This window comes from Zonotrichia albicollis, chromosome Z (assembly GCF_047830755.1).
Source record: "Zonotrichia albicollis isolate bZonAlb1 chromosome Z, bZonAlb1.hap1, whole genome shotgun sequence".
Taxonomy (NCBI): Eukaryota; Metazoa; Chordata; class Aves; order Passeriformes; family Passerellidae; genus Zonotrichia; species Zonotrichia albicollis.
This window is the reverse complement of record NC_133860.1, coordinates 49,993,074-50,017,267: the sequence shown is the minus strand read 5'-3', so window position 1 is coordinate 50,017,267 and position 24,194 is coordinate 49,993,074. Positions and strand designations below refer to the sequence as shown.

Here is a 24,194-nt window from a genome sequence, read left to right as displayed (position 1 = left end):
TAGTGAAATGCCAGGTAGATCTTTGGCTTAGTTGTTTAAAATCACAGAAAACAGAGAGACTTTTAAGCCTTCTAAGATATAATAATGCTTTGGTGTTTTGTTTTGTGGTTTTGTGGTTTTGTTTGTTTGTTTGTTTGTTTTTGTTTATTGGTATTCTGCACGGCTTATTGATTTCCTCATATATAATCCTGTTGAATCTGACCTGGTACTCCGAGGTTTTGCTTGGAGGTCTGTACTTACATGGTATATTAGTTGTTCATAAAGTGTGTGTCTAGTGCAATCTTCTTTAACCTTGAGCTTGGCTGTACATTCAGCAGAGGGTGGATCAGATACTCTGTGACTTACAGTGTTATGAAAAGCTGTGCATTGGCTGTGGATAAATCCATTTTAAATGGTGTCAGCCTACAAGCAGCTTGACCCCACCTGAAGGAGGAGACATGTATGTAAATGTTGTGGGGTATTTTTTGTTTCTAGGGCTAGAAATTTTAAGTAGCCTTTCTTGGTGGAATCTTTCACAGTTCTCCCTTAGGAAGCTTATAAGGCCCTACAGAAAATAATCCAAATATAGTCCACAAGTTAGAGATAGCACCTGCAGAAATGTTGATAGGAACTATTATGCAAACAATGTCTGTATAAATACATTGGTAAAAGAACTAGAGGCTACCTGAAATCTGTGTGAGTTAATTGCATTATGCTTTCACTGAGGATCACTTATACAACCTGGCTTAGGCACACAGAAACAAGTCACATGGTAACCAAGGCAAACCTCTGTACCATGTCCAAAGTTCATTGTTGTCCTCACCCTGGCTTTGTGAAAGACGCAGGGCTTCCCTGAACAGAGACTTCCTCATGTGTCTTTTTCAAGATCCTCTTTGTGCTGAATATTGCCTCTGTAATATTTGCCTCATGCTAGTATGGTGAGTGAAGGCAAATATGTCTGTTTGACAAAAAGAAAAGGCTTTACTTCAACATAGCCACCACTATTACATATGGAAACAAGAGCTGGGAGTTTGAAACCACTGTGGTTCTCTAAAAGAATGCCTAGCAGATTATGAAAGTCTAGGTATTCAAATAAAATCTCTGCATATATATATTTGTGAAAGAAATAACACTGAGGTTCTTCACTTCCAAATAAAATTCTTGAGAAGTCTAACAAACAAGATGTAGATGAAGCAGCTTACTGCGGGTAGAACACTTTCACTCCTAAGTATAACAACTCAGTACTTTAAGCTTTGCTTTATGTCTGTATCTGTAAATCTGCAGAACATGAGTACTTTGGTGTTTTGGAAAGCCAACTTTCTTCCATGTTTTTCATAAAAATTGTATGTTGGTGTGTTGATTCAGGTCCATAGTTCAGCCCTTTTGGGGTTTTGTTGGGGCCCAAGGCCAGACCCCGTGTTTTGAGCACACTGGCTTGCCTTACTCTAGTGCCTTCAATTGTTGCATTTACTAGGTGAGCTGCTTTGTGTCTTGCTACGCCCTCCTTTCAGTTGGATATGGGAAACTGGGTGCTGTGACTGAGAGTTATTTTTCCTTCTGGAGCCTGGGGTAAAACTTGCTGCAGGATTGGGTAGTATGTGTGTGTATGCGCAGGAATTGAATTTATCTTAGGATCTACCTTAGCCTCCTCATACCACTACACATATGCATCAGTGCACTCTCATGTGTTTTAATTTTAAAGGGATTACTGCTGTTGCTATAGTAATGGCTGAAACACTGTTTGTGTCACAGACTAGCTCAGCTTGTGGAAAGAAAAAATATTTTCATACTGGTTCCCATCAAGAAGAGGTGTTGCTTCACCTCAATTGGCAAAAAGAGTGCTGGTTAAAAAACCCCTAATTGCCTAGAGTTATTGCACGGCAGTTGTAATCCAAAGGGAAATACACTGTCAGCAATTTTTTGTTCTTGGCTGTTACATCTTGCTTTTCTTTTTTCTTTTCTTTTTTTTTTTTTTTACAAAATAGTATCTCTGACAAGTTGTTTCAAATATATATGTCTGTGGTTTGCTTTATTTTTTAGGGTTTTTGCCAGCTTGCAACTCAATGCAGCAGTAAGAAATTTCATTCTCTTGATCTTGAAAGGTGCTCCTCAAATATGATGATTCTGACTCTCAAAAATATTTCACAAGGTGTTTTTGTGGGTAGAGTCACATACAGTTTGTACTGCTCAGAGTACTCACTGTTCTAATAGGTAGTTTATGAAACAGTACTTCTCAAACTAGGCGGGAGTCAGTTTCTGCCCTGCTTACTTGCCCTAGCTCTATCAGGGAACCTGCTAATTGTTTAATGAGTGTTATTTACAGCTTTGCTGTCTGTTTGAGTCTAAGAGTAACCCTCTGGAAAGCAGCTGTAGGACTGCCAGGGCAATTTCCCAGGCTTCTTTTACAGAGAGATTATTCTCAAGGATTATTTTCTAGTCCTCAAGAAAACTGTATCAGTACCAAGTGTTTATACTGAGGTGGATTTTGTTTTTCTATATTATCTAATCATAAGAGGCAGAATAGGACTCTTCATCCTTGTAAAATCTGTATAATTGCTTAAGCTCAAAGATATATTTATTTTTCCAAATTGTCCCATGAATTCTTATAATGAGGTAAATTCACAGTGAATAGCTATACTATGAAAGGATACACTAGAAGAGTTATCAAATGTCCAAACAGTGTTAACACACAGAAGCATGCAAGTTATGGCTGTGAAAATGAGGAAAGTGTAGGCAGGCTTTTTCTGTGTGGGAATTCTATCCAGATATACCTGGCAGAGGAGAACAGACTCTCAAGGTCTTGCCTTCTCTGTCAGATCATAGCAAAATCCTTTCAACACATCCACTGGAATGTTCCCTGAATACCCTTTGAAAGATTAGTAATCAACTCATAATCTTCTTAGTTGTTGCTTCAAGACACCTATAGTCAAATGGATAGAAACCAGAGCTGGCTGAGAACTGCTGCAGGCTCCTCAGAGGATTTAAACCTATTATTCTTGTTCATATTGCTTCAGAAATGGTGGGTTTGGTTTTGTTTTTACAAATGGAAAACCATAAGAGGAATTTACAAGGAATTTCTTTAATGCTTACATTTCAAGCGAGAAGGGGAGGAATTATTAAACTCGATTAAAGCCAACTGGGCCAACTGGGGTGTGGTTTTGAGATATCCTTCTTGACTATTTGACTATTACATTATTAAATTACTTTAGTAAAAGCAAGCACTGTAGAAGCTTCTAAAAGACCAAGCAAAACTCAGTAATGGCTCTGCCATTCTCAGGGCTTGTATTCAGACTTCAGTAGCAATTTTCATGCCTTAGCTACCTCAATCAGGCACGATTTGATGCAGTCATCTCCTCCGCAATTATTTTAGTACACATCTTTGTTCTGACTGGAGAAAGGCCATTGATATATATCACCCTCAATCTGCCCAAGAGTGTAAGAGTGGGGAAGAGAGAATACAGTAATATAAATGAAACCTATCAAGAGCTAATTTTGACAAAATGATAAACTACTCCTTGGTCTTGAGTTTGCTGAGTACATTAACTGAACCTCTGACTCATGCAGCTACGTCTTCTACACACAGCAACCACCTATGACTTAACACTCTGCACATTAATGAGATTTCCCCAACCTAGAAGTGTTGGTGCTATAGTACATTAACAGTTTCTACAAAAACTTAAATGATCGTGTTCATGCTAAGTTTTTATTCACTGTTGCTAGTGCATAACTGCTTAGATGTGTGGCTTCTGCTGAACGGCATAACTAATTCTCATCCAGATCTTATGTATTAGTTGTTATCCTACACATATAATGCATATCCCACAGTATTCTGTTAAATAATAATAGTGGTTAAAAACTGGGTTGCAAATGGAGATAGTATGATGCTCTAAGCTAAAGGATACCTCAAAGGGATTGCCTCTGAAGTTGAAAAACAGAAAGAGAATCATGTCTTCAAAAGAGAATGATAACTTGCAGAATAATCTTTGTGAACAGCATAAAAAAGGTTTCAGGTGGAGCTGACATGTGGGCAGACATGACTGTGCTGTGAGTCAAATACAAAGCATGTATGAGCCTGTCTTCTGCTTTTGCATGACTAGTATATTTCATATGCTTCAGTTCAATCCTGGAAAATATTAATATCACTGGAATATCTTCCAACAAGTTGCCAGTAAAGAAACTCATTCAAGTGCAATATGAGAATGGGAGAACAGTGTGTCTGTGGTACCCTAACTGAATTTTGCAGGAAAGGTGAACATATTTATGCTAGGTTTTCCTCCCCTTTTTACTTAGCTGAGCTGAGTAAAAATAGCAGATACAGCAGAGCAGTCTATGTAAGATTAGTAGGGACACTTCAGTTGTCAGTTTACATTGAAAGCCTGTACTTCTGCCTGTTCTTAGACTTCAGGACCTATCTAGACTATATTCCCAAATCTTGCAAAAAGCTCTTAAACTGTATCTTCCTCCTGGTTAGCTGAATCTGTTCAATTCTCTTTCTCTGTTAATCTCTCTCTGGTTCTAATGGAAGCCAGACTAACAAAACTGTATGTATTTCTTAACAAGGGCTGTGACAGAGAACCAGAGAACCAGTAGGACGTGGGCATCATGCTACCACCTGCCTTTTAGTTGACATTGACCTCAGCTGGCAGAATACAGAAAAGCGGAAATTGGTAGATTTTGAGCAAAGAGCATTATGATACTGTGAACTAAAGACAGGACAAGGTGAGGTGGGGGACTCTAAGAGTTCTCAGAGAACTGTCTGCTTTGTGAACTTTCTTTCCAAGCGACAGCCAGCATGGTGATGAAGCCGCTCTTCCCCAGAGCCTGGCCACTGGGAGCTGAAGGACTCTAAGCGCAAGTTTCTGCCGGACATCCGAGAGTGAGTACCTGTAGGTCACTGACACATCGGAGCGGCAGGGTCTGCACGCAATGCCACCCGAGGCCCCTCCGCACATGAGCACAGCCCGCGCTGCGCTTCCCCGGAGCGGCGGGCCGGGCGGTGCGGCATAACCCGGGGGAGGCGGCGGGGCCCGGCACAGACCGCCAGTCCGCCACCGCTGGGTTAGGTGTGCTGAACCGGCCCGGCTGCCGCTCAGGTAACCCAGGCACTGGAAAGGACACCGCGGGAACGACTGCGAGAAGCTTTGCGGCACCGCGGTCACTGAAGCCGGTCACGGTGGCGCGAAGCCGCAGCGTGGCTGGAGGTGGGGCTGCAGGACGGGGGAAGGACGGGGGCTTCGGCACGAGTTTGGGACGACGCTCCGCTTGCTCCAACCCGTCCAGCTGCACTCTCCGACCGCTCCCGGGTCCGGCAGCCCCGGACATCGCATGCTGCCCCAGCCGAGAGGCAGCGCGGGCCGTGTGGCGGGGGCGGACGCCGAGGGCCGGCGGGGCGCGACCGGCGGGGGCGGGTCCTGCCATGCAAACGAGGGGGCGCGGCCGCCGGAGCCGCGGGGCGGCCGGGGCGGGAGGAGGCGGCGAGCGCGGCCCCGGACGGACCGGGCGAGAGCAGCGGGGCCGGGCCAGAGCGGGCCGGATCGAGCGGGGGCGGCCGGGAAGGGCGTGGGGCGGTAGCGCCGCTGGTCTGTGAGCAGTGGACGGTGCGCGGCGGCCGCAGAGATCTCTCGCGGCGGGCAGCGGAGAGGGAACATGGCGAGCGTAGGAAACGGCACGGAGGAGAGCGGTGGCGGCGGCGAGGAGGTAAACGGAGGGCGACTACCGAGGGGCTCCGGGCGTGCGGACAGCGAGCGGCCGTCCCCGCCGGCGCGGCGGCGGCGAGGGAGATGTGGGCAGGGGCTCCTCTGCACCGGCCGTCCCGGTCGCCCACCTGCTCCGCGGTGGGGGCTGATGGGCGGGCGGCCGGACAGTATAGGGGCAGGCCTGACCGCCGGTCTAGGGGCGAGTCCGTCGCCTGGAGCTGGGGAGAGTTGTCCCGGCAGTGGGGCCGCAAGCGGCCCCTTGCCGCATCCCCCTCATTTGCTTTCTTTTCTTCTTCAATTCTCCTTTCCCCCCCCCTTTTTTCTTTTTTTTTTTCTTTTTTTTTTTTTTTATTTTTTAATTTTGTCTTTAACCCCAGCTTCTGCTCTGCTCCGTGCGAGCGTGCCGTGCCGCGCGGCCGCTCCGGTGCGCGTCCCTCCCGGCGGGCGGGCGCGGGGCCGAGGGACAGGTGAGCGGCAGCGGCCACCCCCGGCGGGGCGCACCGTGAGGCCGAGCGAGGCCTCGCCGCGGGGGCGTCCCGGAGCGCCCCGTGGGCCTGGGGTCTTACACGGACACTGCCTTGGAAATGCAGCTCGTCATAGCTGTAGTGTGCGTAAGATGCGTTTATAATTTCGCCGTTGTTTTATTAAAGGTCCTTCAAACAGCCCAGACAGAAATCCCTTCAGACGATCGCTTGAACTTGAAGATTGTCCTTGTTACACTGTCAGTCTAGAACACCGGTAGCAGGATTCCTTGACAACACCTCTCAGAAACTGGTGATTGGAAAGTGTTGTCCTAGATGAGCTTTTGAGAATGATACTGCCAAACCGAGGCAGTTTTAACTGGAGCGTGCTTTTAAACACAGATACACAGATCCCTGCAGCTGTCAGGCACGTGTGGGAATACAGACTTGATATTTGACTGCACAGTCTACAATGAGCAATTTTAGTGTTGCATGCTTCCAGCAGCATCTTCAGGAAGGTTGGCAAGGCAAAGCTGCCTAAATTTTGCTGAAGACGCTTTATGAATGAGTACTTAATAATACCTGTTTTTTCACTGCGCAGTGTTTGAGGCGTGGCAAGTGACTAAAGTCTACATAGGACTTGCTATTCTGTGCAGTTCAGTGGAACTAGCTTGTTCTTGGTTAGGGAATGGGAATGTATGTTAGCCTGTATTTCAGAGCATGCTGTGAAAGTTTCTATTTCCTAAGGTTATATGTGGCAGCAGTGAAGAGGATGAGAAATGCTTGAATTTCATTGTATACCAGAGTGAATCACTGCAAAATGATAAAGTCATCTCTGTGAAGCTGAGATTTTTACCAGTCGGGAGAAAAAAAGTTATTGACTAGCTCTTGCAGCTCTCTCAGTGAGCAAATAGTTGGAATTCACAGCTGTTGAAACAGGTATTCAGCAACTTTGTTGTAGCCCAGCTGTTCTGTATGAACAGGAGGAAAGAATGTACTTCATTGAGTTTGGTCTTAAATGCTAATGCTTTTTCAGAGGAAAAGAAACTGCCATGCAAAAGACAAATAAAATGAAAAGGTAGGCATAAAAGACCATGAAAGAGGCGTTATTTGAGCAATACCTTGCAAAAAGTGTAAAGTTTTCTCAGTATAAGCCTAAAAGATCTCATGCTCTTTGCATGTGCCTGATTTGCTTAGTGCTTGATCCTTTGGAGTCTGAAACAGACCTGTAGTGTTAACGCAGAAAATACTTTGATTTTTCCTGGTCAGATTCCAGAGTTCAGGAGGAGAGGGTACGTGGTTATCTTGGGGATGGTCACTGCTTTTGTAAAAAAAGTTGTCTAGACCACTGTGGACTGTCTTTGCCTAGTCAGTATGTCAGTATATGTTCAGTATAGTCTCTTTACTTTTTTACTTTACTCTTTAGTCTCTTTACTAATGAGGTGGTTGTGATTTTATGCGCATGGTAATTGTTTTTGAGTGTCTTAGCTTTTTTTTTTTTTGGTGTTTGCAGAGGCTGTGATGCATAGATACAGAGGTAGCAGCACACCTCTATAAGCCTTTTTTTTATGAGCTACATGCATCTAAATAGTATTGTTTACATAGAGCACAGCAGATGGGAGCTCTGCTTCCTGATTTAAGTGTGCATGCATACTACTATATAACATAGCTTTTAGCATAGAATTTTGCTTTGCAGGGACTTGTGAATGCTTCTTTGCCTCTGGAGCTTTGAAGAGGAATATGTTAAGCTAAAACTTGAAGTTGTTTCCTACTTAACAGGACATAGACCAGCAAGAACCTTTCTTCTAAAGTCCAAGCATAAGGTACCAGGTAGCTGCCTCTTGCTGTAGTCTGTCCCTGAATAAAATTTGTGCTTTTCCTGATGCTTCTTGCAGCTCAAGGAAGTGCCAGATACCATGGGGTTTTTGTTTGTTTGGATTTTTTTGGTTTTCTTTGTTTGTTTGGGGGTTTTTTGGGTTTTTGTTTTCCTGATTTATGTCTCATTGGCTGCAGCTGTGGCTTTCCGGTGGGAACAGGGAGAAAATGGCATGAAGTGTAAATAAATCTTTGAATTTTTTAAAACTAACATAAGTGTATTAGTCCATTGGTGGTTTTTTATTTAAAGGAAAAGAAACTCACCAAGAGGAACCAGAGAGCTAAGACTAAGAGGCTTTATCAATGAGATAGTGCTGTGGGTATGCCATCTAGGAAAAAAAATAGCTCTTAAACTCAGGATTTTCCTGAGTGCAGTGTTGCTTTTGTGGTGTTGATGTGTGTTTGTGGTCATTCTCTACTAGGAAGCAGTTTCCTAAATACTATGTGATTAAAGTGTTCACCTGTGGTGTGGCCAGTTGTGAACTCAAACCTGATATACCATCAACACTTAAACTGCTATATGACACTGAATTCACCCCTTAAAAGAATTCACACTGGTATTCATTTGGAATGAGTTATATGTACAGATATACTTAATGTTAAAGGCAAAGTAGCATTCCCAGCCACTGGAGAGTCTTCAAGCAAAACTTTAATTCTTCTCCCCATCCACCCTTTTCCCATCCCCCCTCACTGTCTAAAGATTACTTAAAATAGCGGGCCAGATCTGCTTCCCTTGAAGTTTACTCTTTGCTGCCCTGGTTTTTCAAAGTCTTAATGCCAGCTTAATTGGTTACTTGGGGATTCCCTATCAATTAAACAAAATTAATCCACAAACCCAGTGGAAGTCCTTGTGCATCTGAGGGGTGTGGCTGGACAGAAAGGTTTATGACTGAGAAGCATCTAGATGATAAAAGAATTCCTTGCTTGGCCAAAGGGAGCTGGACTAAGGATTATTTACAGATCTGAAGGTGATCTGGTGCCCTTGCTGTGGTAAACTCTAGGGTTTTGTCCTGACTTTAGCTGGGGTAGAGTTAGTTGGTGTAATGCTGTGTTTTGGATTCAGTATGAGCATCCTTTGAATAACAGTGATTTCTAGTTGTTGTTAAGTAGTGCTTACCCTAAACCAAAAATTTTCATGTGCTGCCAGCAGCTGGGTGCACAAGAAGGTGTGAGGGACCCTGTCCAGGACAGGTGGTCTCATACCCTTGAACACCATGCCCAATATATAAACTGGGGGGAGTTTGCTGGAAGGGGCCAGTCACTGCCTGGGGACAGTCTGGATATCAATCAGCAAGCAGTGAGAAATTGTATTGTGGATCACTTCTTCCTCTTGGGCTTTATTCTCTTCTCCTTCCCCTTTCCTATACTGTTGTTATTATTATTAATTTTACTTTATTTCAGTTATTCAACTGTCTTTATCTCAACCCATGGATTTTACTTTTTCCACCCAATCTTATTCTCATCTCACTGGCCAGAGAGCAAATGAGTGGCTGTGTGATACTTGGTTGCTGACTGCTGTTAAACCAGGACTGTCTCTTTCTTGTGCCAAATAGGAGTTCAGGTAATAACAAATCTGACTAGAACATGTTAGAGAAAATTTTTAAAAGCATTCATTGTATTAGTGGCATGGGAGGAATACAGAGATGCTGCTCCTTGTTGTAAGGAGAAAATTTGTGCGTTCAAAGCTCATCTGGAGTTGAAGATGGCCAGGACTGTCAGAACAATAAAAAAAGGTTTCATCCTTTAATACGTCAGTAGCAAAAGGCAGTGCAGAAATAACGTTGGCCCATTACAGGATGATCACTTCACAAACAGGGACATACTCAAGGCAGAGATGTTTAATGCTTTCTTTGCCTCTCTTGTCAACACTGAAAATGGGCTAAGCTGAGCTGGAGGACCATGGCTATGAGAATGAAAAAGTAGCTGGATCCCCAGAAGTCTGTGGGGCTTGATGGGATTCAGCCAAGAGTACTCAAAAGAGCTGGATAATGTCATTTATCACAAGATCTCTTTAAATGAATTTTGAATGGTCTTGGGAATCTGGAGAGGTCCCAGTCAATTGCAATCTGGCTAACATTTTCTGAAGAGATGGGACTGCAAATGTGGCCCTGGAAACTACAGGCCCATCAGTCTCATTTCAGTGACCAGTAAAAGTGTGGAGAAGATTATTCTGGGAATAATCTTCTCTGCAAGCATTCAAATACAATGCAGGTGTCAGTCAGAGCCAGTATGGCTTCATGAACGGAAAGTCCTACTCAGTACCATCAGAGGAAGAGAAGGTCTTTAAATATGTCAAGAAGGTGACAGACTCCAGCTCCATTGATGGGCTCTGTAGGTGGAGCAACTCTTACAGGTATCAGTCATTCATACAAACAAGAAGAAATGGATACACAAGTCAGCTCATAGTAAAGTAGGATGAAGCAGGGCTATTGCAAGAGCAGGAGGAAAAGACAGAAAAGAGACAACAATTCAATACCTTATCCCTGAGTGAACTGTGGAATATGTGAAAAGACTTCACCCATCCTGGAATTTTAGAGTAAGGAAGTAGCTGGGATTTCTTTCCACAGAAGGGGGCATTACCAAGGCAATTAGGAAAAGAATACAAGTCATCAATTTCTGGAGGTGACTCCTGTCAAGTGTGAAGGAGAGAGGTATCCCTTTAAGGGAGATGTTATGTGCCACCCAGGCTAGTGGATCACCATGTCCAGCACCTGAGGGAATCAGCCATGCTAGAGATGATTTATTGTGGCCAAAACAATGTGCAGCTACCCACAGATCCAGGTGAAATCCAGTGTGCATGACTATTAGGGGTGGCAGTATGAGTGGAGCACACCACACACCATTGTTGTGTGCCCGTTTCTTGGTGATAATGAGACAAAGCTCGGTAGCTGGAGAGACAAAGAGGCAGTGGTGGTGGGCAAAGTGGCTTGTTAGCTCTGGCAATACTGAGTCCCTATGGACCAGAAAATATGGTTGAGCAATGGGAAAAACTGTTCCAGAAGTTCCAGCAACAGAAAAAATGACAGGTCTTACTCCTCATCTGTACGGCCCAGTATCTCTGCTATTAAGAGTAAGTGTTCTTTGCTCAAGTGAGAGGATGTAGAGGGTAGACACAGTGGGTTGCTCTGTGTTTTAGTCTGAGGGATCACAGAGCAGACATGAGAAATTGGGATGGAAAACCTACCTTGAAGTCTCGAGGCACTGGTACTTGAGTTGTAGGAAGATACAATCCCAAATGGCTTTTTTACCAGGAAAATTGTTCTTCCAGTCTCCAGTTTACCAGAGTGGAAGATCTTATCTTACTCCTAATTTTTTGCAAAGAAATTCTAATATTATTTTCTTTATATTAAGTAAATGGACAGTCCAGTGACCAGGAGTGGAGGGGCCCTGATCCATCCAGGTGTAGGAGAGAGGCAATCATGATTATTAGACTCTGTGGATACGACAACCTAGCATGTCAGACCCATGGGTGTATAAGGCTCTAGCAATCACCAGTGCAGAGTCAAATTATTAAGAACCCATTTGGACTTCTGGAGTGACAAGGGCATCCCAGTAGCTGCTGTTGGAGACTGAAGTGAGCTTGATTGGGAATGAGTGGCAAAAGCACCTTACTGTGATGACCCCAGAGGCCCTGTGCATCCTTGACACAGGCCACCTCAGGAAAGTACATTTCAAGGACCTAAAGGGTACCAGTGGTGCTTTAGTGTCTCTGCCTAGCACCAGCAGAGACCATGATTCTCACCCAGAAGCTGATCAGCAAACTCCAGAGCCAAGGAGTGATCAGCAGGACCCACTCACCCAGTCAAGTCCAAGGGAGAGTGTAAGGGACAGTAGAACTCTTGAGGGCTGACTGAAGTCATGCCAGCTCTGAGTGCTGCTTTACTGGACTTGCTGGGACTTGAATTACAGCTGGACTCAACGGCCACCAAGTGGTGCCACAACTGATATTATTAGCAGATTTTTCTCAATGCCTTTGGCAGCAGTGTGTGGGCCAGAGTTCACTTTCGCTTGGAGAGGTGTCAAGCACACCTGCAACTGACTGCCGTAGAGTTGAAACACAGCCCTGCCAGGGGGATGGGGTGGGGAATGTGAGGTGTGATGGGGTGAAAGAACATCTATGTGGTATTTAGGTGCTGGCTTAGTTGTAGGTACAAGCCCTGACTTGTATTAAGGACAGCTTGGCCAATTCAGCTAATCTGTGCTTCATCTCTAAACTAAGCTATTAAGGAAAATTTAGGTAATGAAGGTCTTATGATGCATGTTGTACTCTCTTGAACTGCCCAAGCAGGGATAAACACTGTATAGGCTGGCTTTACCAGCCTGGACAGTTTATCTTCAGAGCTAATTTCAAATGAAACCAGCATCGTCTTTAATTCAAAAGCCGGTTAGTACTTGGTTTAAGTACTCAAGAGTTTCATCCACTGCTGCAGCAGCTGCTGCACTTATGATTAAAGAACTTCCTAGTGATATGCTTCTTTACATCAGTAGCTTTATATAATAATGAACTTCAGAATAAATTATAGAATGTGCAGCACTGGCTATTTTCTCACTCATGTTTATACTGAGGATTCTTCAGCAGTCTCAATGGTAAGAGATGGTGGTAGCTGCCCTTCCACAGAGACTTTGAGAAACTGGAAACAAGCTGTTGTGGTGCCCTTTTCACCTTAAAAACTAGAATGTGGTGGAAATATGAAACTGGGAGGCAGTGGTGGGGGTGCTTTCTCTCTTGAAGGATAATTTTTTTTTTAAACATCCTCATCTGACTTGTATGATTTTGTTTCCTTGAGAAGTACACTTTAGTCAGCTAGAGAATGTAAAATTTGTACTCTTCTTACCTGCTTTTTTCAGTGTGTTGTGCTTTGGCACATGGCTCATCCATTTTTCCTGGTTCTGTGTGGGCTCTCCTACTGTCAGAGCACATTGGTGTCTAAGATAAGGACCATTCTATTTCAGCAGCGCAACTGGAAAACGAAACAGACTAGTAATTTCTTTTTTATTTAACAAAATTAGGTTCTTGTCTGTCCTTCCAAGATTCTGAAGTTCTTAAGTTCAAGTAAAACTTTGCTTTACTTAATAGGTGTACCTGCTGAGAGGTACTGTGTTTCCTTGTGACTACTGTTCAAAATAAGGACGTGTACTTCAATTTTATACTACATATGTTGTTCTGAGATGGCTTACTTTTATTTTTTGCATTTTTCCATTTCTTACTTGCTTCCTAGAGTCATGCATTTGCATTCCTTGGTTGACTGTGACCAAATCTGAAAGTTAATTAGGCAAAAAAACCTGAGTCTTTACTGATTTACTAGAAGGAAAAAGGAGTATGCGGTATTCCGATTAAATTTTCTTCTTTAATATTCACTATTGTTAACCTGTGAGTTGTTCCTCCTCAGAGCAAGAGATAAAGGGTACAGAAGATACGGGAAAAGGTGGAGTCATTGTAAAAAGCACCATGTGCCTCTTAGGGAGGCAGAGCTGATGTAAATGGTGAAAGCTGTGTACCTATGAAGTGAATTTTAAAAAGGAAGTAAATTTTGCTTTTCCTTCTTTTCTAAGTTTGGTTTGGTTTTGGGGTTGTTTTTGTTTGTTTGGGTTGTTGTTGGGTTTTTTTGTTTTTTTTTTTGTTGGTTGGTTGTTTTTTTGGTGTTTTTTTTTTTTTTGTGTTTTTAGTTTTTTTTTTCCTTGGAGGAAGGGTATGAGGTGGTGATACTTAAATGCTTACTTGTATATGAATGGAAAACAGTATAACCAAAAGGAAGAGTTAGCTTTTTTCTTAAGGTTTTGGGTATTCTTTGTATATTGAACTGGTGCTATTCTGGTGTGGGAAGTAGAACTCAGTATCTTTTAATGTAGCCTTTTCTTGGAGTAGTGAAAGCTACTGTCACTACAACTGTAAATTGTACTGTTGCCTTGGTAATTGGGCTAAAAATTTGCCAGCCACTGGAGAATCACAGAATGTTAAGGGATTGAATGGACATGAACGATCATCTAGACCCAACCGTCCCAGCCAGAGCAGGGGCAGCTCCCATTAGACTAGGTTGCTCAAGGTGCTGTCCATCCTAGCCTTGATCACCGCCAGGGTTGAGCCATCCACAACTCAAACTTAAGACAGTTCTGAACTGTTTCTTCCACAACCTACATGGAAAGACCATTCTCTTTCATATATAAGCTTATAAAGGGGGATGTTTTTCTTGTAGTTCCAGTCAATCTGTGTGAGAGCTGTGACTTTGTGGAAACACGTTTGGTTCTGCAAATGTTTTTTCTTTTTTTGCTGACATATTTGTGCCAGTATGCTTGGAAAAACCTCTAGACCTGATGAGCTTGATGAAACTGCCAAGTTGATGCCTTGGCTTGGATAAAGGTTCTTGCTGGGCCCCTTTCTTGTGTGTTGAAAGAGAAAAGGAATCTAGTTGATTCTTGGCAGACCATACATTATTTAGCAGCATGGAACAGGATGACTCAATATTGGAGTAGGGGATAGACATGCCTGATCTTGTGCCTCCTGTCTTAAGTAAATCTCCCAAAGCTTGCCTGACCATAAGGACATATTTGAAACGTTCCTTACTATTGCAACTAGTACGGTTTTCTTTTCCTGAAGTTCTGAAGTAGTCTGAGAGTTGGACACATATTGCTATTAGTATGTGTTCTGATTAGAGCCTGGACATGGCTGAGACTTGTGTGCCACAGTTAGTCAAGTGTTCGCTTGAATAGTCAGAAATGGGAGAGTTTGTGAGAGCTGAAAATTCCTTCTGCTTTTTCAAGCCCTCTTGGATTCAAAAAAAGGTTTCTGCTCAGTCAACAGTAAATATCACAGACGTGTGGACTTATGCCCATACACCAAGTGCTAATGGTAAAGTTTTCTTATCAAGCGAGTAAAGACTTGCTTGTCATCTTATTCTGGAGTAAGGAGGTAATGCTGTTACCACATACTAAGGCAAGATAATCTACTATCTTAGTAGCAATGCTACTTTTTGTTGTGATGCAGTGAATGAATCATGCTTTTATTCCAGTTCTCTAAAGCATTCAGTTTGCCACAGAGTGGTATATAAACTTCTGCAAGCCAGTGTTTGGGTGTGCAGCACTCCTCTTGATTTCTTGTCATCCCCAGAAGTCAACCTCACACGCACTCTTGCTCTCCAGAAATCCTCTTATTGGAGGGTGAATGAGGACAGTCTATCATCCAAACAGAGAGGAGGTTAGTGGAAAGCCTGTTTCTGAAAATAATTGTGTGTCTGTCAACTCTTGGCAGCACTGGTTCTTCTAAAAAGTGTAGTGTTGGGTAGGTGAGTAGGAATACTTGTCTGTAACTAGTAGTAGGTCAGAGGAAAGAAAAAATATTTCTATTCGTTTTAGTTGAGGGAAGTGGGATTATAGTGATGATAGAATATATCACACTGGCTTTTATTTTCACCAAGAAATAATGGACTAAGATGAAGATGTTTTGTCTGGATTCTCTCCCTTAAGGCTGTTGTTACTAAATCCATTGGGGCAGTTGGTTAAACTTAATGGCTTTGTGACTGTGTAATTTTGTTTTTTACTTTTTGGTTTTGGTGGTTTTTTTGTTTGTTTGCATTTTTGGTGGTGTCTTGTTGTTTTTGGGGTTTTACTGTTATTTTTTGGGAGGGTTTTTTTGTGTTTTTTTCCCCTTTTCTGCAAACTTACTATTTCCAGGGCTGGAGAATACTTAATATTTTTCTTTTTTTTTCTCTTCAGCATATATAGTAATTTGTGGTTAAACAGCTACTCTAAGGACCTGTGGCAAAACTGGAAATAGGCCACTGGAAATATGGTGGAGCGGTAGAATTGCCAGTCGTGGATTTGGTAAATCCATCTCTTTTTAGGTGTATATTATGGTATAACCCCAGCTGACAGCTCACACAGCTCACTACCTAACCAGTGGGATTGAGGAAAGAATCAGAAGGGTAAGAGGTAGAGAACTCATGGGTTGAGATAAAGACAGTTTAATAGGGAAAGCAAAAGCAGTGCACAAAAGCAAAGGAAAACAAGGAGTTAATTCACTCCTTCCCTGGGCAGGCAGGTGTTCAGCCGTCAACAGGAGAGCAGATCTCCATCACAGGTGACAATGACTTGGGAAGAAAAACATCACCACTCCATAGAGTGGTGATGTTTCTTCTACTTCTTCTACTTTCTTCTTCTTCCTTCCCTTTACGTACTGAGCATGATGCCACATGATCTAGAATATCCCCTTAGTCAGTTTGGGTCACCTGCCCCTGCTGTGTCCCCTCCCAACCTCCAATGCACGCCCAACTTCCTCCCCAAACTGGAATACAAAAAGCAGAAAACAAAAACTTGCCTGTGGGTAAGTCCCTCTCAGCAATAACAGAAACATCTCTATAGAATCAACTCTTGTGTTCAGCACAAATCCGAAACACAGCCATATACTAGCCACTGTGAACAAAATTACCCCAGCCAAAACCAGCAGAGTGAGGCATCTTACACAGATGTTCAAGGTTCTTCTCGCTCAGCTGTCTGGAAGGAGCTGAGTAAACATGCAAAAACTGAAGTAGTCCTCATTTTTGACAAAACCCTCCCACCTTAATTTGGGGAATCAGTAATTTGTCACAAAAACAATTTAAAATAATGACTTTGAGAAAAGTAATATATGATATGGGATGTGAAGCTTAAGTACTTTTGACTTTTTTCATAAACTGTAGCATAACTGAATACTTAATGAAGTACAGCTTTTTTGGCTCTTCCCAGTAAGAAAAGTATTTTGAAAAGTAATTCTGTTAGCTGCATTAAGGAAGAGCAACAGTGTTTGAGCCATTTTAATCTAAATATTATATTATTTTTAATAGATGATGAAGATGTTAATTATTATGTTCCTTTTCAAGAGAAATGGGAAAAGCTTAGGAACTCAACTTTGGAGACAAAGATATCTGCCTAAATTTAAGTGTGTGGTTTGGACCAGAGAAAGAATTTAAAGGTAAGACTTGGTGTAAGCATATTGCTAAAAAATATTTAAATCTGTGCCATGTTCAGATGGAGAATCTTAGCAGGAAAAACATATGCAGCTCTGAGAAATACAGTTTAATATACCTGCCTGTATAGTCTATTTCACACCACTGAAGTAGCTGGCTTTGTTAAGGGGTGGTCTACTCAGCTTCAGCAAAGTTTTCTTAAAACCATGGGAAAGAGACATTCAGTAGCAGCTCAGTGTCTGTTTTTTAATGTCATTTGGATTGAAGTGCCACACGGTTATAGCTCTGAATAATATGGGGTAGCTCATGGCCATTCCCTTCTCAAAGATGGGATACTTGGTTTGATGCTTTGCCAAAGTGCTGTATCTTCTGCTAAATGTGAACTATGTAATTTCAAGTCATGTGAGATGAAGGGATGGCCAAAGTTAAGCTTCAGAGTGAACATTTTTCTCAGCAAATGACACCAAAGGAGTCTTAAAATCCAAGACAAAAAAAAAAAAACAAAAAAAAAGTAGGTTGTTTAAAAGTCCATTTTACTTATTTGAATGATAGGATTTTTAGCTGCTGAGTTCATTAAGTTATATTTGGATTGGAAGTGCAAACTAAATGCAGGTTTTTCCAGTTTTGTTCTTTTTTTGTGAACTGGAAACAAATATAGGGTCATGTTAGTGTCACAAATCAGGTCCCCCATAGGAGGGTCTTCCTGGAAATCATGGTCTGTATTTATTATCTTCTGCAGTTCAGAGTTCCACTGTGAAAGACTCCTCCTAACTGCTTTCTCAGTTAGTGCTTGTTGTGAATTTGTACACTAGAGTACTGAAAAAGTGCTTGTAATTTTAAATAATAATGTGTGTGAATGAAGAGGAGGATGTTCAGGGCTGTAAGGGAAAGTAGGCAAGAAGTTATTGGGTACATGTTGAAGTTACTAGTTTCATGCTGAATCAGTGTGTTCATCTTACAGGTGTGTCATCACAGGTAGCTGTGCATGGGCACAAATGAAGGAACAGTAAAGAAAACATAATGGGGACAAAAACTAGACATTACTTAGTGGTTTATGTGCTTTCTCTGAACAGCAGTCTGAGTTGCAACATGGAACACAGTTTGTGGTCTTGTTACCTAGTTTTTCTACAAAAAGCAACTTGTCCTGGCCAATGGGATTTGTACAGTTGCCTTCAATTCCTGTCAGTGTTTCTGTGTGGGTGTCTTCTTCTGGTGGAGCAGAGAAAGGAAGTTGCCTGACATCACTGAAAGAATTGACGTCCAGTGTGGTTAATATTTTGGCTTAGTTTCTTTTTGTTTTTTAAATCCACATAACATGTTGCTTTGTGTTTGATGTTTGTGGAAGTCCTCTGGTGTGAGGGAGACATGTTGAGAGGAAGAAGGGGAAGCTGAGGTTACATCTTGTGATGACAACCAAGGATATAGGGCTTGCCTGTACAGTTGTCTCTGAAACATGCTCCTCTTGTCCTTGACTGAAAGTTTTGTGTCTGATCCTTTTTCTTTGTTTTAGGTCTGGTCTTTGCTGTAGATGAGATAAAGCAGTTTTATTCTGGGAAGGTAAACTCTGTATCAGTTCTGTGGTTTATATCTTTGTAGATCATACCATAGTACTTGGTCTCTTCAGTTTATGTATGTGAGGTCTGGTAGCTATTGACCTTAGATTTTAATAGTTGCAGAATTTGGTCTAAATGGTATCTTTCTAACATTAAAAAATAGTCACCCTTAAGTGTTTGTGTGAATGAGTAATTAAAAAATCCATGTGAAATTTCAAAGACTTCTGCAACAGCATCCACAAACTGATAAAAACTTTCTAGTATATAATGACTGTGTGCTAAAATGAAAATGGATAAGGACAGGAGTAATAGGTAGAGATCAGCTATGATATAAGTAGTTTCCTGTCAGCCTGGAAAAATTGTCTGTCTGATACTTCCCTTTCCATAATTTAAAAGAAGATCTCTACACCTCATGTAACATTTTTGGATTTTTTTCTGTTCTGTGTGTCTGGGTGCTGGTGGAAGGAAGAAAGGGTGCAAGAGGAGGTTGAGTGCTTTGGATTGAACCGTTGTGTGGTTCATGCAGGATTTCCTTTGCAACGTATGAGTCATGAGAGGCAGAGACACTTAGTGCGGTGTGGGCTTGCTGCAGAGGAGCCAGTGCACTGATTGCCCATGAGTACTCTGGAGGAGGAGGAGGAGGGGGGAGTGTGTGTGCATGAGCAGCTGCCTAGAGGCACTGACAAACTGTAAACTTACATTTGTGGTAAAGTGACCCTTTGGGTAGAAGGAGTGACACATCTGGTAACAACTGCTTATTAATCCTGTCCATGTTATTACATGCCAGCTAGATTTTTCAAAGGCTATAAATTCCCCATGACGTCAGTAAGCTGTACTGGGGGGTGTGCATGCTGGGGAATGGAACTACAACTGTCTGTCAGATGTTACAGCTTCCGACTGGGAAACACATGCTGCTTTCAGTGCACTTGTGTAGTCCACTTGTTGTCTCTGTTCTGGATCCTGCAGTACCTGAAGAAATACCATGCTCTGCTTGGGGATGGACTGGAGGAAGAATTGACATTGGGGGAGACATGACAGAAGAAGTAAAGCTGTAGACTTACATGGACACTTGGCACATTACCAAAATTTAGGGGGGCATTAATAGGCTAACTATTACTTGAATGTAATGAAATTTTTGTGTTACTTGTAGGGTTTTTCTGTTTTATTTTCTTGCAAGAATTACTGTAACTTCAAATGAGAATGTGTTCTTTTTGTGTTTGCCTGTAAGTAGCCCAGGAAGAACTAACACTTTAGCTTACTGGCTGGTTAAGTCAAGATCTGATTCTGCTTAGTGTAATTTAATGTGACATTTGGTCTGAATGTGACACCGTATTTCTGTGTTAGGTGTTTGTCTGGCTTTTTTTTTCTAGTGGAAAGAACAAACTCCCTAGAATGCATATAAAGTAGTTAATCATTAGCTAATTTTATACTAGTAATGTTTTTAAATTACCTTTTGACAATGCTTTTCTGGTAATGAAAATATATAAAGTAGTTTTCAGAAGAGATGGAAGCTAGTCTTGCAAAGAGAGAACAAGCCGTGCTCTGGACAAAAGTTGCTGCTTTCATCTTGCATTACAGCCACTTTTAACTCTAGATAAAGTTGATTTCTAAAGGTCTCTTCTGTTACTGCAGTTAGTACTGCTCATGGATCAGAAAATATAGAGACTTTGAAGTTCTGAAATAAGAACAACTTAATCAAAAATAGGGTTGTTGGAATTACTATTACTGCAGCAAGATCTTCTTTTAAAGGAAATGCATCAGTTAAGAAAAATAACTTAAATTGCTTTTCACATAAAATAGAACCTTGTGGTGCTAAATATGCAGCAACTGCTATTACAGTTCATATTCTTTACAAATGAGTGATCAGCTGTATAGTCAAGCAGATACTTAACCAGAGGAAGACAGGAGAAGGTTAAAACCTAAGATAAAAATTTTTATGCCCCTTTCATCTTTTTTTATTTGTTACAGGCAAAGCTAGCCTTTATTAGTTACAGGGAGATTGTTTTTAATATGAGGTAAACCTGTTCTGTTCCCCAGCTTGGGGTCATCTCTGTAATGTATTAATATCACCAGTGGCAAAGTAATGTGTCTTGAATGAGATTTAATATAGGATTGTTGATTACATTGTAGTTTATAAGCATTCTGTAACACTGACAAAATAGCCCTCTAGGGAAGCTGTAATTTGATTTTGTCTGCATAGTCTATATTAAGTGCATGGTGAACCATAATTAGGGTTTTTCCAGGTAGCTTTAGACATCTCTTGGAAGTGGTAAGTATCAAGCATCTTTATATGAAATTGCTTAGTAAAGTCCAGGACAACACAATGTGCTCTTTGTCTAGCTATCTATATTTTGCTTTAGTGGGAAGTAGACTCCACTGTGTCTGTTTCTTACGTTGAGTAAGGACTGTCTCTTAATTGTAATTGCAGCTTGACTTTCTCTATGTCTTTGTGTTTAATCCATCCTATGTGTGAGTTATGTGTAAGTAAAAACTGTCAGGTTCTGCCTCATCAGTCACATTACAAACACTGAAGTATGGGAATGAATGTGGAAAGGTTAGATGAAAATGCTAAATAGACCTACCCTTGTGAGACCGGAAACATGATACTCCACCTTCAATAAGAGCTGTTTTCTGTTGTTTGTTAAACGGATCTTCCAATCATATTTTTCTTTCCTCTTCACATAACTTTTATTTTATTTGGTAGGTTGTGTTGACTCAAGTGAGGGCAAAAAGTATCTTGGCGTCTTATCTACTGATACCCTATCTCTTGAAGTGATAACATTTCATTATCAGCAAACTGTCTAGTGATCCTTTGACTAAACTGAGCTGAAGTTTCTGTGGATTTTACTGAGTCATGGAAAGTTAAACTTGATGAGAGAGAGCCAATTCTGAACTAAAATAGATGGTAGGTCACTGGCTAGGAAATACTAACCTTCCCAGATTGTGGAAGACCAAGCTTTTTGGTTTCAGTTCAGTGTGGCTAGTAACTTTCAAGTTGCTCATGCCTTGACTGCCTATGTTGAGAGAGTTAACTTGTTCTCTTTCTGCTGCTCTGCCTTCAGTTAGTGTCTCAAAGTGCTCTCTGCTTGTGTCTCTGAAATTACGTTGTGTCCACCTCTTTTATCAAATGAAAAATAATAATGAAATTGGAAGCCAGCAGAAGTTTATTGAAAGTTTATTGTTAAGCTGTGTGGCTTAAAGTAGGAAAAGCCTTATCAAATTGGTTTTTCAGCAGTGGTATCTCATCCATGCTTGTGTCCAGTGTCCTGGAAAAACAGCTGTAACTAGTACTTACTCATGTTGGAATTATTAGGACTAGAACGATGTAGTAGAACTCTTGCTAACTTTATAAACATAATAAATAGCATCCTAAAATTCTTTTTGATTTCAGTGCTGTTTTATGCAATTTCTGTGGAATGACTGAATGATGGTGCAAGATTTTACAAAAACTGATGAGCTTGACACGGAGTTCTTGAAATACTTAGAGGCTTGTCTGCTGCAAGAATTAATTTGACTGAATAATCTTTCTTATGGCTAGGAAGGACAAGCTTAGTGTTTTCCCTTGTGTAGTATCTCTTTTGAGAAGAATGCTTTTGTATTCTTTCAGTCTTCTCAGGCCCCGTACTAGCTTTTGCGTTCTTCTCAAATTTCTCTTTCTACTGTAGAAAAAAGAAGATGTATCCAGACAAGCTGATTGTATTTGCCTTTCAGTTTAAGATTGCTTGGCAATCAGTTTTGTGTAATGAAGTTGACCAAGAATAGAATCACATGCAATATTTGTAGAGATTTTCTATGAGGAGTGCACTTTGGTGCAAATGTAATTAATGTTGAACTCTTGATTATGTGGTTTGTTTGTTCTGTTGTTGTTGTTTGGTTTTGTTTGTTTGTTTTGGTTTGTTTTTTTTTTCCAGTACCACTTTCAAACAGATAGAAGCTACATGACACTCCTTTGGTCTTGGGGGTGCCCAGGGAGGTTTGTGTGAGACAGACAGAAAAGGTGATCAGCTAGGAAGATGAAAGCTTTATTGCAGCAGTAAAGCTCTATGCTACTATCCTATTCTTCTGCCTCTTAGAAGTGCTTCCTTTGTAGAAAGAACTGCAGGTTGAATAGGAAGAAGAAGCCACTGTCAACACTAAGTAAAGTTGTCCTGGTGTTTAGCCAGCTTTTAACTGAAACTCTATTACGTGTTCTTGGGCAGCATGTTGGATATGAATCTGATCATGGATAACTGTTGACAGCAGCCATTTGTATGTCAATTAAAGTAGTCATAATGCTTTACTTGGTGAGTGCGTAGCTGAATTTGCTGATTTTTCCACTTTTCAGTCATGAAGGAAGGATGCTGTTTAAAACAGTAGAAGCTTGCCCAGTTAATAGCTGGTGAGAGTGATACCAGTTTTTAAAATGTCACTGCCCGTCTTTACAAGTAGATTCAGAAAAACCTTAATCTTGAGGTGTCGGGTTTTCTTGGCTGTTTGAAGGGCCTGGAAAGGCCCGGAGTGGCCTTGGGACAGCCCGCGTATCGAAGGACGAGAAGAGGCTTCAGTTCTTCTTTCGGTTTTTATGTTTATTAATTGTTTATCTAAAAGATGTCCTTTCAGCCCGACAGAGATCTGCTCAGCAGTCAGCCATGAGCACACTGTGCCGTCCTCCGGACAGCCACGTATCTTTATACCCATTGTTACGTGTACAATATTTATCATTTTTCCCCAATACCATTTATTCTTATTGCTGGGTGCACTTTCAGTAATAACCAATCCAAAAGTGCCACCATGGCCAAAGAAGATGGAGGAGAAGAAGAAGAAGAAGAAGGACAGGACACACCCCAATTCCTCCATCTTACTCCTCTAAACCCCCCTGTACATAAATCCTAAACCCTGTGTCTCACCCTCTAATTAGCTAATCTTTTTGCCATTCACCCCGGTGAAGCCCTCATCCTTGTCGTCTCCTGTGTAGGACCAAAGTCCAGCCACCAGACACTTCTGGCAACATTCCAGGACTCCCGAGCCCCCCAAGGTGGTCTCGGTGGCTCAGCACCTCGGGACTGAGATCCTGAGATCCGACATTGAGGCTGCCTTTGGTATGCAGCCAGCCTGACACATGTGACTGCAGTTCCTTTGGCTGAGGTTTGTTCTTGGTCTTGCCCTGGTTTTTACCGTATGGCTGTCTAAGAATCATCTGGCTGCATGCAGTTGAAGGCAGAGTAGGAACTGTCTACTTTCTGTAACATGTTGGTTAGCTGCTCTTAATTATAACAGTTGTTTCCATTGCAAATGTCTGTTCTGTGTAAAAACTGGAGGGTATATATATTTTTTAAAGACTCAATTTTCTTGTATCTTTTGGAAATTTTTGGGTGACCAACAGCCAAAATCAGAAGGCCACTGTGTTCCAGACTGTAATGGGGAAGCCTTTGTTCTTGTGGTTACTGACATCTAATTTTCAAGCTAAATGACACTGAAATTTGTTTTAGTTTCTAATTGTTCATCAGTTCTTTAGTTAACCTAGCTTCTAGCAAAAGTGAGTTTTACCTTATCAGATCCACATTTCTTCTTGGTGTGTGGATGTGTTTCTGGCGTTGTAATATTTGGTGTCATTTTGGTTTTGTGGTTTGGTTTTAGTTTCTTTTGTTGTTGTTAAAGCTTGACTCCCAACCAAGTTTTGAATGTGGCATGTTCTATTTAGATGAGAGTGAA

At 41.7% G+C, this 24,194-nt stretch overlaps 1 protein-coding gene across 2 annotated transcripts in view; it reads left to right on the top strand.

The window, feature by feature from the left end:
* The first annotated feature begins 5,412 nt into the window (after nucleotides 1-5,412).
* Nucleotides 5,413-24,194, top strand: part of TTC39B (tetratricopeptide repeat domain 39B) — a 78,237-nt gene continuing 59,455 nt past the window's right edge. Inside the window, exon 1 of one of the 2 annotated variants that reach the window (XR_012578039.1) lies at nucleotides 5,413-5,676. Coding sequence is in view for 1 of the 2 variants with exons in the window: in XM_074532622.1 (XP_074388723.1) it covers nucleotides 5,626-5,676 (51 nt within the window). In the remaining variant the exon portion in view is untranslated. The remainder of the gene's footprint in view (nucleotides 5,677-24,194) is intronic. The other variant, XM_074532622.1, reaches the window with a different exon arrangement.